Source organism: Diadema antillarum, unplaced genomic scaffold, assembly GCF_040938485.1.
Source record: "Diadema antillarum isolate AM-2024a unplaced genomic scaffold, OU_Dant_1.0 seq00000445_RagTag, whole genome shotgun sequence".
Classification (NCBI taxonomy): Eukaryota; Metazoa; Echinodermata; class Echinoidea; order Diadematoida; family Diadematidae; genus Diadema; species Diadema antillarum.
In genome coordinates this window covers 1,530,659-1,553,985 of record NW_027271419.1, presented here as the reverse complement: position 1 = coordinate 1,553,985, position 23,327 = coordinate 1,530,659, and the positions used below count along the sequence as shown (strand labels likewise).

The 23,327-nt window shown below is 36.5% G+C and overlaps 1 protein-coding gene across 1 annotated transcript in view; it reads right to left on the bottom strand.

The window, feature by feature from the left end:
- The window catches only part of LOC139732741 (uncharacterized), a 55,859-nt gene extending 39,371 nt beyond the window's left edge, over nt 1–16,488 (bottom strand). Inside the window, exon 1 of the mRNA XM_071643592.1 lies at nt 16,371–16,488. Within this exon, the coding sequence (XP_071499693.1) occupies nt 16,371–16,400 (30 nt within the window). The 5' untranslated portion in view covers nt 16,401–16,488. The remainder of the gene's footprint in view (nt 1–16,370) is intronic.
- Between the last annotated feature and the right edge of the window lie 6,839 nt (nt 16,489–23,327).

Here is a 23,327-nt window from a genome sequence, read left to right as displayed (position 1 = left end):
TTATACTGATTAAACAATATAATAACACAAATTTGAATATCCTATAAAAGATTACCTGTACATCTATTTAGGATACACTTGAATCAGCTTATGGTATGCCATATCCATATTGTGAATTAAAATACATGTAATGATAAATAGAAAAAAAAAAGATCACACAGAATGACAGACATTGTAATTTAGAGTAGACGTTGGTTCAAATGTAAAGGAATTTTTGAATTCCACTTAATTGTTTTAATACAACAGATAACGCATGGAAATGACATGGAGTGACGAAGTCACTGCCTTGCAATTTTCTTGCAGGCTTGCACAACGACATTACACAAAACCTGCGTTTTGTTTATAATCTAATAACTTAAACTGTCTTTCCATTAAAAAAATCATCACTGCAGTGCTAAGCTATCCATCTTTTATTTGGTGCCAATGACATTATTTAATATCTTTAATTTTCTTTCCGTAAACTACATTAGATGATAAAAGAATTTGTGTTTATTTATCAGAGGGTGAAGCTTGTGAATGACGTCATCACGTCATCTTATACGAACATTGCGGTTTCGATGGATACTACTGCTTCAGCTTGGTTAACGATACATTGACCTCTGAATTTCTAGATCTTTTGTAACGTTATGTCCACTAATTATAGGTAAGAGAACTTTTATTTGCTTGATTTTTGCTCAGTTTGTATCACACTCAACTTCACAATTTTGGGTTGCATTCACTTTCACTCTGTTCTGTGCCACATCGTATATGCAGTGTATACCAGCTCAAGTGGTTATTGACCAGAACAACGACCCCCACCCCTTCTTACTCAAGGTTTACGGTCTAATAACTAAATTATGCTGATTAATGGACACACACATCGTATTATAATGCAATGTATCAGCTCAACTGGTTATTAATCCGAACAGCCCCCCCCCCCCTTCCTACTCAAGGTGTACGGTCTAATAATTATGCTGGTTGGTTGAACACATAGGCCTATAAACATTCCTGAAGAGTCTCTGTATATACTAGGGGCCGCGAAGAAGGGGTGGGGGCTGCAAAAAATGGGGAAAAATTAACATCCAAAAGAAAACCCATAAAGAAGACTTTCCGATGGTTTAATTCGCCCCATGGATTCTTCTTTAAAGAGGGATTCCAGTCCAGTTATAAGTTAGTCTGATATAAGAAAGAGTATTCTTCTGACTGCAGCTGAGAAGGGAAGTTATGAAATTGTGGGGTTTCGCTACTAGAACTTCTGCAGAACAGTTCTCGTACAGTTGATATGAATATGCTGGTGATATCATCACCTCACAATTTTCCATTGATCATGTACGAAAAAAAAAGGAGACGAAAATTCCATGTTTCTGTTATCAAAGTGTAAAACGTGATGTTATTTCTTGTTGAATGACTTGTACGTGTCCATAATTATTATACTCATTGTATGTGGACCCCATGGAAGAACAGCGTTGCCATGTTGGCATCGCTTAATATGGGCAATCCACCCGTTTTTTTAATTTTTATACGGAAATAAATACCATACCATACCATACCATCACTTCCATTTCGGGATTTGAGACTGGGGCGTAAATGCGTTTGAATGAAAAAAAAAAACCCGAAAATTTCATAATTTTAGGTACGAACTATGGTATGGCAAGTTGTGAGGGGATGACATCATCACTTTACTATTTACATAGTCATGTTGACTGATGTTCAAGAACGATTTTCTGAAAAATTAGCGAAACTAAAAATGTCATAACTCCCTTATTTTTCATCCGATTCTGATCAAATTTTCATTGATAAGAAAATCTGCCTCCTTTATTCAGGCTAACTTTCAACTGTATTGGAATTCCTCTCCCCCCCCCCCATTTTTTTGTTTCTTTTGTTTAAAAAAAAAATAAAAAGGGGTGCGTGCCCGGCGGCCCCCCCCCCCCCCCCCCCCCTTGGATCCGCCACTGTAAATTCCTCCCGACGAAATTTGATGTATAGATGACACTGACAGTCCTTTGTGCCTGTGCGCTATACAAATAGTCACTATTATTATCAAGTTCGGGAAGAATCACATGTGCACCCATAAGCATCGGTATCCCTGATTAACTGGCTTGAGTATGTATGAATAACGAAGTGTCAACCCTACGCTTCGATACGTTCAGTGGGCCTAGAGCTTGTTTCTGTAAAATAGTGTGTAATTATAGGTGAGTGATCGTTACAAGTCATACAAAATGAAATTACCTACGAATCTGTTCTATCAATCGCGCCAGCCAAGCTTGTATACGTTATCTTAATCAATGATAATGGGCATATTATCTCAAGAAGATCAATATTGAGGGAAACATATACGTTAGAAGGGTCAGTTTATATACCAACATTTAATGATGATCTATATTACCATGCGTGTTCCACGCTCGTCAAAGACGCCCAACATCTTACAGCCTAATACGATATATCATGGTGCGTTACCGTGGGCAGAAAGAACGATTCTATTCCGCTTTAACAGTCTACAGAAACATAGAGGCAAACGATTCATACTTCAGTAACTCAGAACTACTAAAACAAACACAGCAACAACAACAACAACAACAACAACAACAACAACAACAACAACAACAACAAAACAACCCAAAACACAAAACTCACCTTAAAGAGACGCCACTATAGTACGGAACGTATCCCAAGAAATACCTACTGCTTTATATAGAGGTATTAACTCCCGAGTAATGATAGGCTTATAATACAAAGGTGCACTGGGACGAAAACTGGCAAACAAACTATCCTCAGAATGATTGCTTGCGCCTAGAATGTATGGAATAAATTTCCCCTATAGAGTATGGAATTTGACTAAGTCAACCGTAGATACACTAAGCAGACAGCATAATGGTATGTTTACAGAACCATGCACCATACACATGAATATGAAGACTTGGATGGGTATGACTATAAGGACCTCATTCACGTCAAGCTCTGCTTATGATGACGGTCCCCTGTACTGATTTCTCCTTTGTTCACATATATAATACAGCATGCCTTAACTGCTTTGATTCATAATATATTACAGACTGATGTTATTATGAAATTGACAATTCTTATATTGATTTGTATGTTATACTCTCCTCGTTTTTGATATACTCTTTATCACTTTTTTTTTTCATTTGTTATTGAGGGCGGTGAGTTGGCTCAGTCGGTAGCGCGTCTGCCTCACGATCACGCGGCCCGGGTTCGAACCCGAGTCTGGACTGAGCAATGTTGTGTGTATAAGCATACCGTCCCCTATAGCAAGGGGCAAAACACTCTGTTCCTCGGATAGGACATAAACTGGAGGTCCCGTGTATGAGAGAGTCACAACTCATGCACGTAAAAGATCCCGCTTCCTTCATTCATCGCAAAGAGCAAATACAAAAAAAACATTAATGGTCCCATCTTTAAAACCAACTAGACCCCATGGAAGCTGAATATGGGCTATCCAGCCATCTTCTCAGATGGAAAATGAATACATAAATTGTACTTGGAGAAAGAAAATGCAGAAATAAACTAAACCAAACCAAACTAAACCAAACTATCTATTACGATTGTGTATTGGTTTTTACAGGGCCAATTGCCAATTACCCACTGTACACAGGACTGGTCCTCAATGTCTCGCATGACATGAGTCATCCGCGTACAAAAGTTACATACTTTTGATCTGCACCACCTTTACTAACTCGCGTACAACAACAACATTAATAATAATAATAATAATAATAATAATAACAATAATAATAATAATAATAACAATAATGATGATGATGATAATAACCTTCCAGAGCAGAAATGGACCATTTTAAGAATTTAAAGCCTTTGTTTGCGAATCTTTGTTTAGTTATCTATAACCTATCGTATCGTAGATTCTTTTAAACTAGATGCTAATTTCCACTGTATAGCACACTTTCATTGCAGAGAAAAAGGAAAAAAAACTAAACACTTCGTTTTCAACTGGAAATGACTAAGCGATAAGGATTAGATTTATAGTATGTACAATTTTTTACAAACTATTTTGCCATAAAAAAAAATCGAGTGCTAATCAGATCATGTACGGCTACGTCTATACATCCAGAGTACTTCAAATGATAATATTATATAATAATTATTATAGTTGTATTTTACCCTACCTCAATCTTTTTATTGTTGTTGACTTAAGTATGACAAAAATTAAATCAATTTCTTTGCTCAAACAAAAGCTTTCTGTACGCAAATACGTCATAATGTGTAACAACAAGCTTCAAAGCGTAGTATTCTCTGCCTTAAATTTGTTAATTGCCCCATAAAATCCCGCATATATACGTGGAATTTGGCGTATTATACGACACTACAAAAGACCTTTGCCCTTGATTGTACACCACCATTAACAGCCAACGATTGCATAATATTTGCTTCAGAGAATCTACATCGCAGCAACCACAGAAGTAGAGTAGCTACTACCTTGTTTTATGTTTTTATGTATTTCAGATAATTTTGGTGGGTATCGAAAAAAAAGGACGGATTAATGGTCGAAAAAAAAAAACGAGGGATCGATGTTTGCAATCAATGCATGCTCCACTTATCAATGTTTTACGTAAAGACATTTTCGCCCCTTTTATTGCCTCTATTGTTTGTTTGATTTCCTATTTGTGTGTCTCTCTCTCTATTCAACTCATATACATATAATCATATATATATATATATATATATATATATATATACATACATATAAACATGTACCTATATACTGTATAATCTTTCTCTTTCTCTGTACGTCTTTTTACTAGACCAGTACCCGTTTTCCCAACTTCTTCTCCTAAAACTTCTTGGCTTAGACATCGCGCTCTTATTTTGGATTAAGCGACCAATGTAGATCACTATCGATACCTCGAGACATCGCTGAAGCATGACTGATTGAATCATACAGCCGTTGCCTAAACAACAGGCAAATAATTTGCAGTTTGCGTTACACCTCCAACCAGTAGTCATCCAACTGTGGACTAGACGTCCAGCCCAGTCGTTACCGGTGCAATTCAAAATTCAATTCAGTTCAGTCGGTTCATTTTATGTCTGCATCCCGTTTTCAATACAATGAATAACACAATTTGCATAATATGTCATGTAATATAACTTTTTATACATTGTTTTATCAATTATTGTTCGACATTAAGGGGTACGATTGTTATAATTAAATCTTATAATGGGGAGAAAACTGTACATCAATGCCAAATTGACTGTGCTTATTGCATGAGAAGGAACACTTCCAGTTGGGTTTAAAGAATATAATATACAATGTGTGTGGAAATACCTTGTTTTCATGTCCCGATGCCGGCTAGGGAATTTCTTTGAAAGGAAACTCTAAAGGAAGTATTGATTATAGCAAGGGGTTGCTCAAATATCAAAAGTCAAATAGAAATGGGGTTTTGTGAAGACATGGGTCCCTCGTGATCGAGACTTTGTAATGTACGGACTTTCACAGTATTTCAGTTCAGTTCAGTTTCAGTTTATTTCTTTATTCCGTTTTCAATAAATTAATTCATAGCAGAATTTAACAAAATGTCATGAATTGTATGGATTTTTCTATGCATCACCACACAATAATGGACTATACAATCGTGTAAAGGAAAAGAGGGAAATATAAAGTAATGTCTTAATTGAAGGTACACTATACCAGAGGGATCATGCTACGCGATCAATGTCCATTATTATTATTATTATTATTATTATTATTATTATTATTATTATTATTATCATTATCACTACTATTGTTATTATTATCATTATTATCACTACTACTATTATTATTATTGTTATTATTATTATTATTATTATTACTATCATTATCATTATCATTATTACTATTATTATTATTATTATCATTATCATCATCATCATTATTATTATCATCATCATTATTCTTGTTATCATATAAACGTATTATCATTATAGCCAATTTTGTTAAGCGTAAAGCGCAAATCACACTAATGTCATAATGTTAATTTCTTTTTTACAATGTGTTTCCGCATGCTCACACATAATCTCATTAGCACTCTACACGCTATATTCACACAGTACAAAGAATACGGACAACTGGAAATGAGTAGTGCATATTATATCTCATCCTTTGGGCCTTAAGAACGTCTATAGGTATCATAAGTAGGTCATCTCACATTGTATCAACGGACCGTTAGCGCTGTGGCCTACCCCCCCCCCCCCCCACCTCCATCACACACAACAAAACAGAACAATACAAAGCAAGATCTCAGCTTTGCTTCTTAATAGCTGTGCTTAATAAATGGCGGCCATCTGCGCTTTCTATAGCTGTTTATACTGATATCTATGTTCCTTTATGATGCAAACGCAATTCAAGTCTATTTATATTTTTGTTTCGAGTTATAGTTTATCATTCTGTACCTTAATTACGCCTACATTCATTTCTTTCTGCAGTTAATGGTTTCTATGTAGGAAAATGCTCTGAAATATCAATGAAAGGGCTGAAATTAGGTCCTTCCCGGAACAAGGAAACAAAAATCAAATCAACACAGCGAAGGACAGAGAGAGAGAGAGAGGGGGGGGGGTGGGAGAGGGAAGAAAAAACAACAACCTGCAGATGGATGGCTAACTACAGATAGACAAAGACATTGAACAGAGGAGGGGAGGGGGGAGAGGGAAATATACGGCGGGTGGGGGGGGGGGCAACATTTTTCTTGTAGATGGATGACATTTTGGCGTTGGCCCAGGCTTGCAAGAAATTTGCAAATATTTCCGGCGGAAATCACAAATATGGGAGAGTCATGGGTGAGTTTGCACAGGTTCATGACACAGAATGCAATGCAGGATTTTGCGTTGGTATTGTATACACACTGAGGATGGGTCGTTGTACAAGGTTTGATATATCCGCTAAAAGAATGATCTTTATCCAAAATGACAGGGTCAGAGAGATCGCCCCATTTTAAAAAGGCGCGTATTCTCTTCATGCTTCTGTTGTCCATTACGCAACAAAAATATTTAGTGGCCATGATGGTATAGTGATAATGATTATTATATAAAAAGCACCTTCTGCATGCTACTGGTATACCAATAATGATTATTGTAATAACAATGGATTTATGTGTAACAATATGTAGGCTTATAACCGCAATGATAGTTATGATGATATATATAATGAATTCTAGAAGTCATATATATTATATGTATATATATATATATATATATGGGTGAAAACGTTGAACGATGTACAATTGGGCAAAATCAGGGGTCAAAATTAAAACATGTGACTCACTGATATAAATATATCTCAGTGAAATGTCATTGATGTCAGCTTTATTGCAAACCCAATTATACTGGGATATCTCCAAGGGTGTTGTTTTTATTCGAGGTTAAATAGAACTGTGACATATTGGCGAACGTCTCTGACTAGAATAAACATTGTTTTAGTGAAAATTCAAATGAAGGGTGAAAGAGCATTCAAATGAAGATAATTTAATCTTGTTCATACTTTCAAAGACTGAGTTAATTTGTTCATAAAATATTGTTTACCTCCTGTGAAGTTTACAAAAGCTAATACACACGGTAGTTAAAGAAAAAGTGGTGTTTTTGTCATTTAAGCAGAGATTTTCGTATTCTTATCTTCACTTTCATCTCATTTGAACAAAACATATAGCAGGGGTCTCATTTGTTTAAATGTTAATGTTCAGTAGATACTAATAATGAATTTAGTGCATTTCGTTTGATCAAATCACCATAAAAGCCCTATACAGATGCTGGAAGTAAGCCATGTTTTGATCAGAGACGTTCTGATTTCACTCATAGACGTTCCTCAGACATAGGCAATACAAATGATGTCCTTTGATCCATATAAGAGTTTTGTGAGCAAACAACATTATTCCTTTATTAAACACATGCTAACCTTTTGTCAACAATTCAGAATGGTAATTTCAACTTGAACTAGAGATTGTAATTTGTCATCACCGACAAATTAAGGTGATCCGATTTTTTTTTAATCAATGATTCGAGTCCCGATCGCAATAGGCATGACTATACAAGTTTCATCTGTGTTTCGAGACAATGGCCGTGTGATGTTTGGATTCTCATCTAGAAAAGGGAGTCATATCTGCCATCTTTGGTACCAAATTTTGTATACACTATAACGAAGATACAGCAACAAGTACATATGACCTTTGACCCACCTTTGCACTCCCAAGATGGCATCCGAGGAAAAAGTGGTTATTTTGTGAAATGATTCTTGCGACATCATCTTTACGTGTGAAAAATATGGGAAAGATAGGGCAGGTATTCACCAAGATACAGGATGAAACATTTATGACCTTTGACCCTAATTTACATACCCAAGATGGTGTCCTATCAAGTAGTTGTTATCTTAGGAAATGATGTGCGAGACATGAACTAAACATGTGCAGTATATGGGGATGATAGGAGCTGTTTTTCTTGAATTATTGCAAAGAAAGTTGCAAAAAGAAAGAAATATGAAAATACATCGAAGCTAAGCTTTAATTTTAGCCAGGTTTTTGGACGTAATTTTGACGTCGTATGAAAATACGGAGGACGCTTTAACGATAGCGCAAAGTCTCAGCTACAACATATTAAAATCTGGGAGAAATTCACTGAAGGGTAAGTGAGCTAGTGCTCGATAAAGATAGTCATGTCAATTTTCATTTCCAGAAAAACTGCACTCCCATAGAGATAACACGTAAGCTGGTCAAATTTGTCAAGATTACTTTCAATCCATTTTATGAGGTGATGCCGTCATCCAATCAAAATTTTGTAAATTTACGTTTGAAAGAACATTAAATAAACTACATCATACTGAAATCTGGGTGAAAATTGGCAAAGGATTAGTGAGATACTCTCGAGTAAACTTGAAATTTGATGACGTCATTTTGAAAATTTACTTGTTTTATTTTATTAAGAAATTTGATATCTTTTCATCATTTTGCCAGCATCGCTAACCCATGACATGACATGTACAACTCATCAGCTTTCAGAATATGTAAAGAAAATGGGGGGTTACCGTCCATCCTGACGAGTAAAATCGGATTTAAAATTGGCGGTTTTTTGGCATAGTTGCACTGTATAACGCCATTGACGCGCGCGAGGAATTTCAACTTTGACGTGCCCGTATGACGTCATATTGAGTCGGATTTACTTGAAACTTGGTAGAAATATTCCTTGACATTTCAGACATCCGATCAAAGTGAAAAAATGGGAAATTTCTATTGCATATGAGCTGTGCGTGCGTATATGCGCGCGCGCGTACGCGTCCGTCCGATTTTTTCAATTTTTCAGAAAATGCTCCAAATGGTCTGAAACGTGTGCAAAAAATTTTGAGCTCGATTGGAGCATACAAATATTTTAACGCGCGCGTAGCGCACATTTTAAGATATAGATTAATTTTGAGAATAATGAGTACAATGCGCTTGACTTGATGTGACGTAAATTTCATTGAAAATTTTCATTCAATTAATGAGATATGATTGAGAATGTGTTTCATATAATGACGTCATAGTGACGTCACGGTCGACTGATCACTATGATTTTACTAGATCTGTCATCTTTGCGACACGATACATACATGGTATAAGTTTGAACTTGATAGACATAGCACTTTCTGAGCTAACCTCTGCACAACTTTTGGGGAGAAATAAAGAAAGAAGAAAGAATCCGTACAGAAACAGAAGGTGATCCGAGAGGATACTCGGATCACCTAATTATTTTTCATACTAACTGATTGTAACTACAAATCTCGAAATTGTAAGAGATTTTCTGCACCAAAAATCAACAACAAGCCTGTTCTTGATATACTATTTAGATCTTTACAACACTTTTGAATGACACACAACAAAATTACATGAAAAACTTTCAATTTCAACTACTTTACCTAATAACTTGTATATATAAGAGACATTTGCTTTTCCATCAGGGACGTTTCGGCTGTTAGTTATCACTAAACTTAAACATCAAACTCCCTATTTTAGAAGATGCTCGTAACTCGACATTCCACATTCATAGAGAAATCATTTTCCTTGGCCTAAATGTCAAGAATTGTTTTTGTTAATGATGACCACTACTTTGCATTTTACCTTCAGGTGTACAATATGCAGGTGTGCCCACACGCTATCAATTTTGTATGTTTGCTTTCAAATGTAGTCCAAATCTATAACAAAGGTAAACACGAATTTATTGATACTAATTTGGTTTGACCCCTTATAAGCCTAAAATATGATTGTATGAGTATGTCAGGCCAATTCAGATTTTTATTAGGGACCGTACCTTGGCCACTGTTATGATGTTGTCTCAGAAAGCTGTGATTAACCTTTGCTCATCCTAGAAGCATCAAATTTCGCTGCACATTTTTTGTACACTATGGCAGATATAAATTGTTAACAATGTAATGCACTTGCCACAACCCAAACTCAAAAGTATATCAACGGTGTGGTATACCAACTGTTTGTTGACCAAAAGTGAACTGAAAAGCTCTTTCAAGAGGTTGACAATGATAGCATAACAATATCACATTTTATCTGTCACATCGTTAGGGGATTATTAATCCTTCTTCCTTCAACTCAAAGGCGATACATAGTGTTTTAGAGGAAACTAGGTAAGGGAAATTCTTAATACACTGTAAAAACATCGGTGCTAGATTTAACACCATGGGTGTTAAATCTAACACCGATCAAGCTTCAATAAAGGACCACATCCACAGGTGTAGAATATGTATTGTGACGGTGTTAAAAAGTGTTCACTTAGCACTTCGTGATGTTAATTTGACACTGTGGCTGGTGATATTTTTGACACTGCGCTAGAGTTAATTCATTAATGACACCGCATGGTGTTGATTTGATATTGGTGGTGTTAATTTCAATGGTATAACACCCGTCCAGCTTCAACAGGAGACCACACCAACTGGTGTTACTGTGTAAATGTGTTTACACTTTTTTTTCAAAAATCAAGTACTTTATCGGAAAATTCTTCATCGTCTTGTTCAGAATTAACAAGAAATTCAGTCCCTAAGAAACTACTAGTATTCAAAAAAAAAAACAATTTTGTATTTTGAAATGACACCCGGAGGTGTTAATCTAACACCATGAATGAGCACCGGAAATTTAACACCAGTTCGGTGTTTCATATTTAACACCGGACTTTTTGCAGTGTAGACGTTTTCCTGTTTCATCACAGACGTTGGTATTTTTCCTTTACTCATATATTTGGCTTACAAACCTCAAAAATATTACTAGACTATTTCACCTTACTTCTAAAGGAAAAAGCTTCATTAAAGGGGAAATTCAGCCCAAATGTATAAGAAAGAAAATCTTATGGGCTCAACAAATATGAAGAAGTTATGACATTTTGAAGTTTCCCTAGTTTTTCAGTAAACAGTTTTTGAATGGTCATTATGAATCTGCAAATGACAAAGTGAGCATGTCATCCCCTCACAACTTGCCTTAACATTTGTACATGACATTTTGAAATTTCCAGTTTTTCATTCAAACATAATTATGCCCTAGGCTTAAATCCGGGTATATCTAAGTGATCACTATTCCGAAGGTAATCAACCAGGAATAGCATCATGTTTCAGATTTCAATGCCAGAAACATTTAATTTTCGTTATTTTTTGTACACAATCAATGGAAAATTGTGAAGTTATGACATGGTTAGCTCACTCATGTGCATATTTTTATCCACTATACAAGAACTTGTTTGCAGAAATGAGCAAAAATTCAAAAAGGCAGTTAAGTAAGGGTGCAATTAAGCATAATTAAAGGTGCAAGTGTGCCCCGCAGGTGTGCTGCCATTGTTTCAAATTGGGTGCAAATTGAACCTTTACTTCTAGCGTGTAAGCCTCAAATTTCACAGGCTCAGAAGGAAACGCAGTGATGTGCATTAAAAACAGAGTCCGCATTATAACATTGAACTGAATTTCTCCTCCATTTGGTATCTCAATGTCCTCAATCAGTGCATAGTACCGACTGTGTCGCTTGCTACCTGAAACCGGAGTTGGGATAGTCATTATTTTTTAAACGGAAGGCACTTCCAAGATATCCGTCCGGTCTTGCCAGTACCACGGCCGTGGCCTTGAACTTGTAGGTCGCATGAACATGACTGAAACTAAAGATCCTAACAGGAAGAAATTCTAATATTCGGAGTGTTTAAAATCCACCTGGTCTTCCCATCTTGCTGTAAGAAAAAAAAAATGAATTAAAATGATATTAAAGTTAACTTGCCATACACTGGAAGAACAATGCATGCACAAATGAACGTCTCTGATCAAAATTATAAAATCAACATTGTTTGTAGATTGCGCAAATTACCTACAATAATGTATGTATACGAGGGTCATCTACTGTGGAATAATTAAAGATCTACTCCTAATTGTAGTAATTGAAATTACGTAAAACGTCCCGTATAACGTCTCTGACGTAAACATCTTTGCTTATCAGTACCCATGGGTTTTATTTTTATAAGATATTGGCACTATATTTGGATTGAGGAACCTATGTGCTACAAACGTAGGCAGCAATTCGCCATGATGGGTCATTAATATTGGTTTGAGAACAGATCCTACTTGTTCAGAGAACGTCCCTGACTCAAACCTGTTTTTCTTACATTTCTGCTTCTCTCACAAAACATACGTAATTTAAAGTGGCTACTACATTATAATTATAGACTGTTGACCTATTACTAGTCATAAAACATAGTTTCTGTCCAGGCAATGTGTTTAAACTTGCTCAATCAACAGAAAACCTTAAATTTGAAACTCTTCTACATATTTTCAACATCTTTCAGGAAGCTTCATTTTTCTTAATATTATAACACACCCGTGTAAAGTGTGTTCTACTTGTTCCTATTACACTAACCGCACCCATCCAGAGCTAATTTTACTTTAATGTTCTCATAATTTGTACAGTGGATGTCTTTATTTCATGAGACAGTAATTATCAGAGACGTTTTTCATTTTGCTCAGAGACGTGCGGTCTTTGATCTTCACGCAGATTCTTACTATTTTACTGTCTATCCTTCTTTCATTCATTTCTAATCCAAAGATTACAATACATAATTTCACAAATGATACTAATTGGCAAATCTACAGAATAATAACTCTTATAAATCGGCACAAACACCAGCTAAGTTTTTGTTATTACTCACATTTTCAGAATTTGTCGGCATTTCCGTTGTTGAATTGTTCCGACTCGATTCCAGGATGGCGCGTCAGTGCGTAAAATAAGCACGCAAATAAAGTATCATGCAGTGCGTAAGTGTCAGATGAAGGAATATCCCTTCAGAGATTTCCAATCAGGGACATTCGTTTTGATCAGAGACATTCGCCAATGTGGGTTTTCAACCAGAACACTTTTTTGTGGACAGTATGCTACTGAAGTTGCCAATCATCATAGTTGCCTGGCTCACACTGACATACTGATCGCCAGTTTTTATCTCAAGCATAATCCACTTTCATTAATGACACCATTAACCAATCGAACGTCTCTGATGGTTATTCAGTATGATTTTCTTTAATGAGCCACCACGCGATTATTTTATATGGCTCACTCACAAATTTTGATGGAATGGTAGTATGAATAAGACGCTAACTAAATATAGCCTTACATGTTTTCATATTCATCCTGAATTTTTTGCGTCAAGGAAAAGATAATTCATTCAGAGACGTACTTTTTCAGACATGAGTGAACTCAAAAGTTCCTGATAAGATAAATAATACACAAGTTCATGGCAGAAGTACTTGATTAAATAGTTGAAGTATGTGGGCTTACTCACAAGGAAAAACAAAGCTGTAGAATTGGATTAGAACAAAGATTGCGACGTGTGATTCTGGGATTTTTTTCATAAAATATGCATTTTTGTCAATTTTTTCAGCTTTAAGGCATTATTTTTTAAGGAAATGCAGTAACAACAATACAAAGTATATATTTTCTGAAAGGCACAACCCTCCCCTACCAAATGATACCTAAAACTATGAAAAACACCCCCATGTGACAATTTTACAAGGGTTTGAATATCGCAAAGCCCGAAAATGGCCAATTGTACATCGTTCAACGTTTTCACCCATATATATATATATATTGTGCATACACTGTGAGAGAAAGACAGACAGAAAGAAAGAGACGAAGAGAGATATAGAAAGAATAAGCGTATAGCATAATGAAACCGCTATCGTGTTTCATTATCAAAACATACGGCTAAAATCAATACAGTACTTTGCATTATGACAGACTTAAAAAAAAAAGAAGAAGAAGAGAAAAACCGCGGATTTATAAAGACCCGTTGTTTTCTTGACCATGCAGTGTGTTTATCCTCTATGAGTTTCGCTGTATGGTATCTGTGTTTATGTATACCACTGAATATAGTGCTGGCTGTATAATCGCCCATTTTGCGAGACCATGATTGCCTAATGATGTTGTTTGATCGTGTGCATTTACGGCGAATGCTTAATTCTCTCATCTCAACACTTAATTAAAGATAGAACGCTTTCATGAAATATGAGTATTGCTTGTACAATAGGGCATATTATCTTATTCTTTAGGTTTGGTTTGGTTTGGTTTGGTTTTATTTCTGCATTTTTCATCATTTCAATTCAAAATAACATCATGAATAATATTTTTTTTTCTAAACATTTTCATTTCAAAATAACATCATCAATATTATTTTTCAACATTACGGACGAGACTAGAATACAGCATACAGTACAAACATAAGTTACAAGTCTATTATCAACGATGATAAACGACGTCAGATAAAAGGGAATTTTAAAGGAGAAAAATGCTTCAGACCCAGTCGTAAGCGTGTGCTTGAAATGATAGTGGCCTGAGAAAGTGGTAGTGGAAAAACAGAATCGAAAAAGAGTGGGAGTTTTAAGCCTTAAGATTGTGCAAGTTGCATCGTGCTGTGTGCGGAAGTGCATGGACCTCAAAATAATACATGATAACTATGAAAAAAAAATAGATTCAGAAACAATTGCATTGTATAGGACCATAAAGCAAGTGAGTTATTTGAATTCAAGTTCCGATGTCAGACACAGTATCAATTCAATTGGTATATCTGGACAATAATATTTTTTGATGATTGCCTTAAAGTGCTGTTCGTGATTTAATTGTGACGGGTAATGAGTTCCATACGTCAGGACCATGATGTCTAATTGATTTATGTGCTAACAGTGATCTATATAGGATTATTGAGATGAAAGTCCTAAACGATGCAGTCATCTAGAAGAGTAATCAGTTATGAAGTCCCTGACTTGACACAATTTCACTTTCGGTTGTAATACCGAAACGTATAGAAGTATAGCCGATTGTTGACACTGATGTAGTTTGTGAGCATAATACAAAGAAAACAGATACTACTATCACTGATTAGTTACATTGTTTCAAAGTTAGCTTGTGTGGGTAATTCATGCTAATGTCCTATAACTGATGTGTATCTTTGTATGATACTATGTCATATTTCTCCTGCATATATATCCTGCAACCTGAGAAACTGAGGAAGGCATCATCACTTGTTGTCTTCAAATCTTTATTGAAGACTTATCTTTTTTTCAGAAGCCTTTGATTAATTTGTTATTTATTTTTAGTGTGTCTAATCAGTGACAGGAACTCTGTTACATCACAGCGCAGTAGAGTATATTTACATAGTAGCTGCGCTATACAAATTTGTCTAATTATTAATTATTATTATTATATATACCATCTAAGGGTTACTTAGCAGCCTACAAACTACACTCTTGCACACACACACACACACACACACACACACACATTACATAATTATGCTATACTAAAATCACACACACAAAAATAAATGTAATCCCTGTATAAAGAAATATATAAACAGATTATACATCAATGCAGTTGAGCCAAAGAATATCTTCGTCAACTTCCCTCCAAGCTATCCAGATATTCCACATTGGGAACACCGTCTCAGCATGCGTTATTCCCCGAGACCAACACCCGGAACTCCTTGCTTAGCTCGCTTGCAAGTGTTCCATACATAAGAGGTACATGCATGTTTTGTAGTTGTCTTTTTTCGTGGTACCGGCATATTTCGCTGAGTGCCTCGACAACTTAACAAAAAAAGCTGACTCATAATGATACGAAGATTTTTTTTTCCATTGTACTGTACCTGTAACAACTAAAAACATTCTCTTTTTTATTTATTCTTATAGTCAGATTATTTTTTAACTTTTAGAGTGGAATGGACTGTCAATATATTGATGTTATTACAGCAGACGATAATTTCCATGTGGTATCACACCCGACACTTCCCGACGCAAACGTTTCCCGATATCCCGTTCTACGACAGACAGTTTTCACTATACATTGCATTAGTAGACTTTAAAATGGCACACAGGCTAGAAAGAAAGTCCTACTTACAGAAGATGACTGTCCAACGAACGAATGCATTTATCCAATAGTGCAAGATACAACACATGGGGAACCACGTCTATAGCCCAACACAAAGCTCAGCCGCCGAGTGCTTGGTGACTTTTCGCGAAGACGTCTGACGCTTATCGGACTTCTACACGCGCTACCACACCCGCTCTAAAAGTTACCTCAGGTTGATCAAAGAGGGCGTAGTGGATAATGTTTCACAATGGTCATGGTCACGTCACTAACTTCCAGATCCGAGTATGAAGGCAGATGGATAAGATATGCCGCAGTATGGCATAAACTATAGACTTTGATTCTTGTGCTACAAGGTACAATGAGATCTTCTGAATAAAACGGTATGACTGCAGTCAGCACATTATTCAATTTAATTCAAAATCTATTTCATTTTCGACAAAAACTGATACATAATGATATAATATCACTTTCTTTGGTAAAAGAGAATAAGGTAGGCTGAATTACGTGCAGTGGAAAGAGTATACATGTACAATAAAAATTGTGGAACCTTACGATAATTACACATTTTTCATGAAGTGATCAGAGTGAAATAAACAGTACGCAAAATTCGAAAAATGTAGGGACCTAAAAGCTTATAGAATGTGGACACCTCTGGAAAAGAAGATAAATATGAAGCACAGACAAAAATAAATGGAAGCTCACTGAAAAGAAATAGCAAGAAACAGACACAAATACGCACGAATAAACATGAATCAAGATTGGACATCAACAACACTACTAAAGGAGAGACTTTGAGACAAGAGAAAGTGAGACAAAACTGACATAAAAATAAGACAACAAAATCAGACAAGAACGTTCCACAGACAGCAATCTCGTCAGATGTATGTCGAAATAATATTGTGGCGAGTGAAAAGGACATGGTAATAGAGAAATAATCGCGGAAATATCTTAGCCTTATAAGTATATTAGTACAACAAAAAGTACAAATGGGTGGCAATGCATATGGTGCAAGGCAGATTCTTTGATATAGGGTAAAAAAATATATACATGTATATGCCAACTGGCTAATTCAATTCTGTAGAATATTATTATATTGCAATAGAGTGAGTAACTTCAATCTTGCTTGAATATTGACATTGGAATATAAACAAGTATGAAGGGGCTTAGTAACATAAACGCCATTTTCTTTTTATTGTATGATGGTCCCATTAAATCTGTGGGATTTCAGAATTAAGGAGCTGGGACCCCCCCCCCCCCCGTTTTAGGAATTTTAAGGATTGGTCCGATGAGTGTCTTGTGGCATAGCGCCTCGGTCTGGCGAGGACCAGGCCCAATATGCGTTGAAGAAGGCATGCACTTGCTCCAGTCACTGCTGCTTACAGTAAAATGATAATAATAATAATAATGATAATTGATTGATTGATTGATTGATTTTATTTCTGCCTTTTTCCAAATCACACATAACAAAAGAATACACATATTTAGAAATTAACGTTACACGACATTTAAGCAAGCATATACTGTCTTGCAAATTAATTCAAGGTACATATACACACACTATGAACATGACAGTATTCGATGTATAAGACGTGTAGCATATCATTCACACACAAAAAAGTTCGGAGGTGAATCGTTAAATCAACACTTGTAGAGTATGTAGATAATTGATTATTCATTCGGAGTATATCACGTCGTTTTATTAAACGAATTTTAGAAAAAAAAGAAAAAAAATATAACAGGGGATTTGAATAAATTGATTTTTAAAATTCAATATTTGTTTGGTTATTATTATAACAGAAAAGCAGGAGACCGCGATCATAAGCAGCAGCTTGACATGGATCGAATGATAAGTATATGAATTTAAAACATAACATACAGCCTGTTCTTAATAAGCCTAGGCCTAATGTGATACAGCTCTGCATATAATTTTCAAGTTGCAAATTTTAACTGTTTCAGTTTTTTTTAAAATGTAAGACTATAAGATACATACACAATGTCAAGGGCGTAAATCCGGGGGGGGGGGGGTGCATTCCCCAAGAAATCGAGGAGGGGGGGGGGGGAACGACCTGTACAATCATCCCCCCCCCCTCCCGAAATTTGAAATAAAAAATAGAAGAAGCAGAAATGTGATTGTATCAATTTCGGCATATTGCATGACATTCTTACTCCCGCCTTCTGAGAGCTATAAACAGCTATCTTTTAGGATTATATATAGAAAATAATTTCTCAAGCGCTCGTTCGCGAAAATAGGCGTAGTAATATCGACATAAGGCATGGTCCAAACGTTGACAGCGTCAAACGATGTAGGCTTACATGTATACATGCTATGACCCGCGCAACTATGCCACCTGCAAATTATACATACGAAAACAAACAAACAAACAAACAAACAAACAAACAAACAAACAAACAAACAAACAAACAAACAAACAAATAAACAAATAAACAAAAATATACCGCCATGTGTTGAACCCCTCCATTTCTGAATCACTGAGCAAACGGCGATAACTCTGATGACTCAGCCAGGATACATCTAAAATGGGCATACACATGCAGGGACAATCAGGGGCGTCGATCCTGTACGGGGGTGGGGGTGCAAAGGGGCATTTACCCCGCCTGCGTGGAAATGTTGTAGATTTCAAAATGTTTCATCTAAAGTAATGTTCATCTCAATTCTCAAAATGCGAAAGCTCCTTGTTTATATGTAAAAGCATCGATCCTGGAGGACGGGGACGGGGAGGGGGCAAACATCATATCATTTTGTTCCCCAATTATTCCCGAAATGACGAAATTTTTCTCGCTTTTTTGATAGAAACTGTCCAAATATTTTATCCAAAATGTGCACCAGATTGCTGTATGTCAATTCTGAAAAAGCAAAATCTCTCTTTTGTGGGAAGGGGATACCCCCTCCCACACCCTCCCCCGTTCGGCCCTTTTCCAAGAGACTTACCAGTATACTTTTAGATTGAATCTAAATTAATTTTCATTTGAATTCTAAAAAGCTCCTCGTATGCAAGGCAGTCGATCCTTGAGAACGGGGACGGGAAGGGGGCAAACATAATTATCGTTTTGTCCCCCAATTATTCCTGAAATGACGAAATTGTCCAGCTTTTTTGATAGAAAACTCCAAATATTTTATCCAAAATGTGCACCAGATTGCTGTATTTCAATTCTGAAAATGCAAAACCTTTCTCGCTCGGGACGGGGATACCCCCTCCCACACCCTCACCCGTCTGGTCTTTTTTCCAAGAGATTTACTATACTATATAGATTGACAGATAGCCAAATGTTTCACCTAAAGCGTGCACCAGGTTTGCCATTTCAGTTTAAAAAAACCCCCAAAAGACAGTTCCGTCGGGTGGAAGGGGGTATCTCCTTTCATTTTAACCCTTTCCCCGCTTGGTTTCACTTTAAAAACTTTATATCACTTTTGGAATTGACATATTTCCGAATTCTATCAAAATGTGTTCACGAGATTTTTTTCATTAGTATTTGTATTTTAAGAATGCAAAAGTTCCCCTTGTATGCAGTGACCTCGATTTAGGAGGACGAGGGTGGGGGCAAATATGCCATTTTGTCCCCCAATAATTCCCGAAATGAGGAAAATTTTCTTGCTTTCTTATTTATAGAAAACTGTCCAAATATTATCCAAAGTGTATGGACCAGATTGCTGAATTTCAATTCTGAAAATGCAAAGTATCTCTCTCTCTCTCTCTCTCAATACACTCCCCGTTCGGTCCTTTTCCTATAGACTTACGACACATTTCAAAATGCAGATCTATTACTTCAATTCTAATAAATTTAAAAGTTCCCTCATCCTCTTTTCATTCAACTCTCCCATCTATTGATTGACACTTTGGGGATTGACAATTTTCGGAATATTCCACAAAAGTGCGCATTAGATTGTTCTATGTCAATCCTAAAAATGCAAAAGCTCCGTTGTGTGGGAGGGGCTACCCCTACCACGCCCTTCCCCTTCCCCTGACAACTTCCATTTATCATTTAGTAGGCCTACACATACATGTCGCACACGCGGAACAAGAGCTGAGATACCACGATTTACTCGATCAATTATCTGTGAATATTATTTTCTTATACTTTTTTGACAGAAAAAAAAATCCAAAATTTCACCAAAAATGTGCACAAGATCGATGAATTTGAGGTCTGAAAATGCAAAATCTTCCTCGTGTAAGGGGGGGGGGGGACACCCCCCTCCCACGGTGCCAGGTAAAAATGGCAGAGGTAAAAATGGCAGGGGTAAAAATGGCAGAGGTACAAATGGCAGAGGTAAAAATGGCAGAGGTAAAAATGGCAGAGGTATTAAATAATGGCAGAGGTAAAAATGGCAGGGGTAAAAATGGCAGAGGTAAAAATGGCAGAGGTAAAAATGGCATAGGTAAAAACGGCAGGGGTAAAAATGGCAGTGGTAAAAATGGCAGAGGTAAAAACGGCAGAGGTAAGAATGGCACAGGTAAAAATGGCAGAAGTAAAATGTCAGAAGTAATGAGAGCGATTTCGTCAGATATAAACGTATGAAGAGGTTTTGATTGATAACCTAGCCAGAGCAAACTGTATTTATCGAATTTTCAAATACAAATTGCAGATTTGAAGAATATTGATTGAATTATGTTTTAAAGAGATTAGAGCACTCGCATTATTCTGAGTTTGATTCAATTGCAGTGGCGTAATCTCTCTCTGTGCAGGAAATAATAAACCAGCTAAGAGCCCAGTAGGCCTATGGGAAATTACTTTTATTATTCAGTATTATTATCATTATTATTGTTATCATTATTTTTATTATCATTATTATCTATCATTATAAGGGGGTTCCAACAATGCTGCAAAGCCCTTAAACAGTACATGTATAATCCTACGTTGTTTCGCCAAATGAAGTTATCACACACACACACACACAAAAACACACACACACACATGTCACACACAAACCCAATTTTGGTGTAAACATAATTACACGCAGATACACATACTCTCCATACACACTCTTACACAAACGAATTCCGCTCACGTCCAGGCTAGTATATTGTCATTTTTTTTTTTCAGTTTTTGAACTGTTTAGTGTAAAGAAGTGAAGGGGACATAGGGTAGTTGAAGCAAACCGCTAATTTTTCACCTGTTCAATATTATTTTCTCACATTCAGGTTTCGTAGGAGCCTATTTATCTCACAAGGCCTGATCACGACATAATGTAGAAGTAAAAATACAAAACGCAAAAAAACAAACTACAGCAGATGTATCGGCAGACATAAGTAAGCTCTTGCAAAATATTTTATTACATTGTTCAAGTATCACATGGCGCAAAAACAAATATCTCGAAGTTAATGAACACTTTGTGGTCACTTTACAAACTTATGCCTATTAAAACTGGAGACGAACTTTAGCAATAAACTGTTCTAGTGAGAGTAAAAACTGATAGTTTGCCATGGGATTTCTTTCAATCATTGTTGAACGAATCCGCAGGCGAAAAAAATTTAGATGTTTGATGCCTTTCAAACTTTATAGCTGTTGCTTCAATGTCAGATTCCGTTATGTTGTCAACATGGTGTGTTGCTAAAGATTGGTAGATTCAGCCACCGAAAATGACGTTGTTCCCTCGTTATACAACAACAGTAAGAAAATCCAATTCAATCCCATTCAAGTAGATTGAAATCACCGCCTATGACTACCATTAGATCGCGATTCAATTTACACAGCCATCGCTGAAGCTTTGCAAGACTCTCTTTACATGTGCCGAGGGGAGAAATGTAACACTGCGCTATTAAATTTCTCCCAGTGGTAACAGAAACAGTAAAAGATCCGTGCCAATTTTTCATACCTGCATGTCTGTTATCAAGCAATTTTATTTTCAGAAGTTTGCACACTTTTAAAAATACTTATTAATATAGTATAGGACCTTCTAGATCTAAAGTGAGTTTGATATTTTACTGACAAGATACCTGTAGAGCTGTATAGTGGTTAATATGTCCATTTTCAGGTGTACCGAGGCTCATCTTTTTACTGATATATTATCGGATTGTTGACTGGCCGAGCATTTTTCAAGTTACATGAGTGTCCCATATTTCTTCCCGTGTCCCATTTCTCCCCGGTCTCCCCCGTGCTTTGTTTCAGGAGAAGAAGGCACGAAAAGCGCGTATTGCGAGAAAGGTGTCAGAAACATGAAGAAAAAAAAGAATCTCTGTCACTTTTACCTCGTCCTCTTGCATTTCAACGACTAAATTTTTATCAATGGCGTTTTTATCTCTAGCATTTTGACCACTGACATTTCGACCACTGACAACTTTACCTCTGACTGCCATTTTTACCTCTGCCATTTTTAACTCTGCCATTTTTACCCCTGCCATTTTTACCCCTGCCATTTTTACCACTGCCATTTTTACCCCTGCCATTTTTACCACTGCCATTTTTACCCCTGCCATTTTTACCCCTGCCATTTTTACCTCTGCCATTTTTACCTCTGCCATTTTTACCTCTGCCATTTTTACCTCTGCCATTTTTACCTCTGCCATTTTTACCCCTGCCATTTTTACCCCTGCCATTTTTACCCCTGCCATTTTTACCTCTGCCATTTTTACACCGAACCCCTCCCACACCCTTCCCCCGCTCGGTCGCTCCACTCCCTCGCACAGCCAACCCCAAGCCCCCCGCCCCCCCCCCCCCCCCCCCCCCCATCGTGAAACGGATCGACGCCCCTGCCCCTCCCATCCCTTCTCTCTCTTGTTCACTCCGCTCTCTCTCACATATTTTCCATATTTTGCCCCACCTCCTAGGCGTTGAAATGGAACAATGCCCCTGGGGATGATTGCTTTAATTGACTTAAATCAAGAAAAGTGAGAAACACAATAGCTATAGGGAAATATCAATATACTACATTATACATTCAAAGAAATGGATATGCATATTACCAGTTTTATTGATTTCATTTCTGCATTATGTGCAGTGCGACGCTATTATTATACGTTTTTGAAA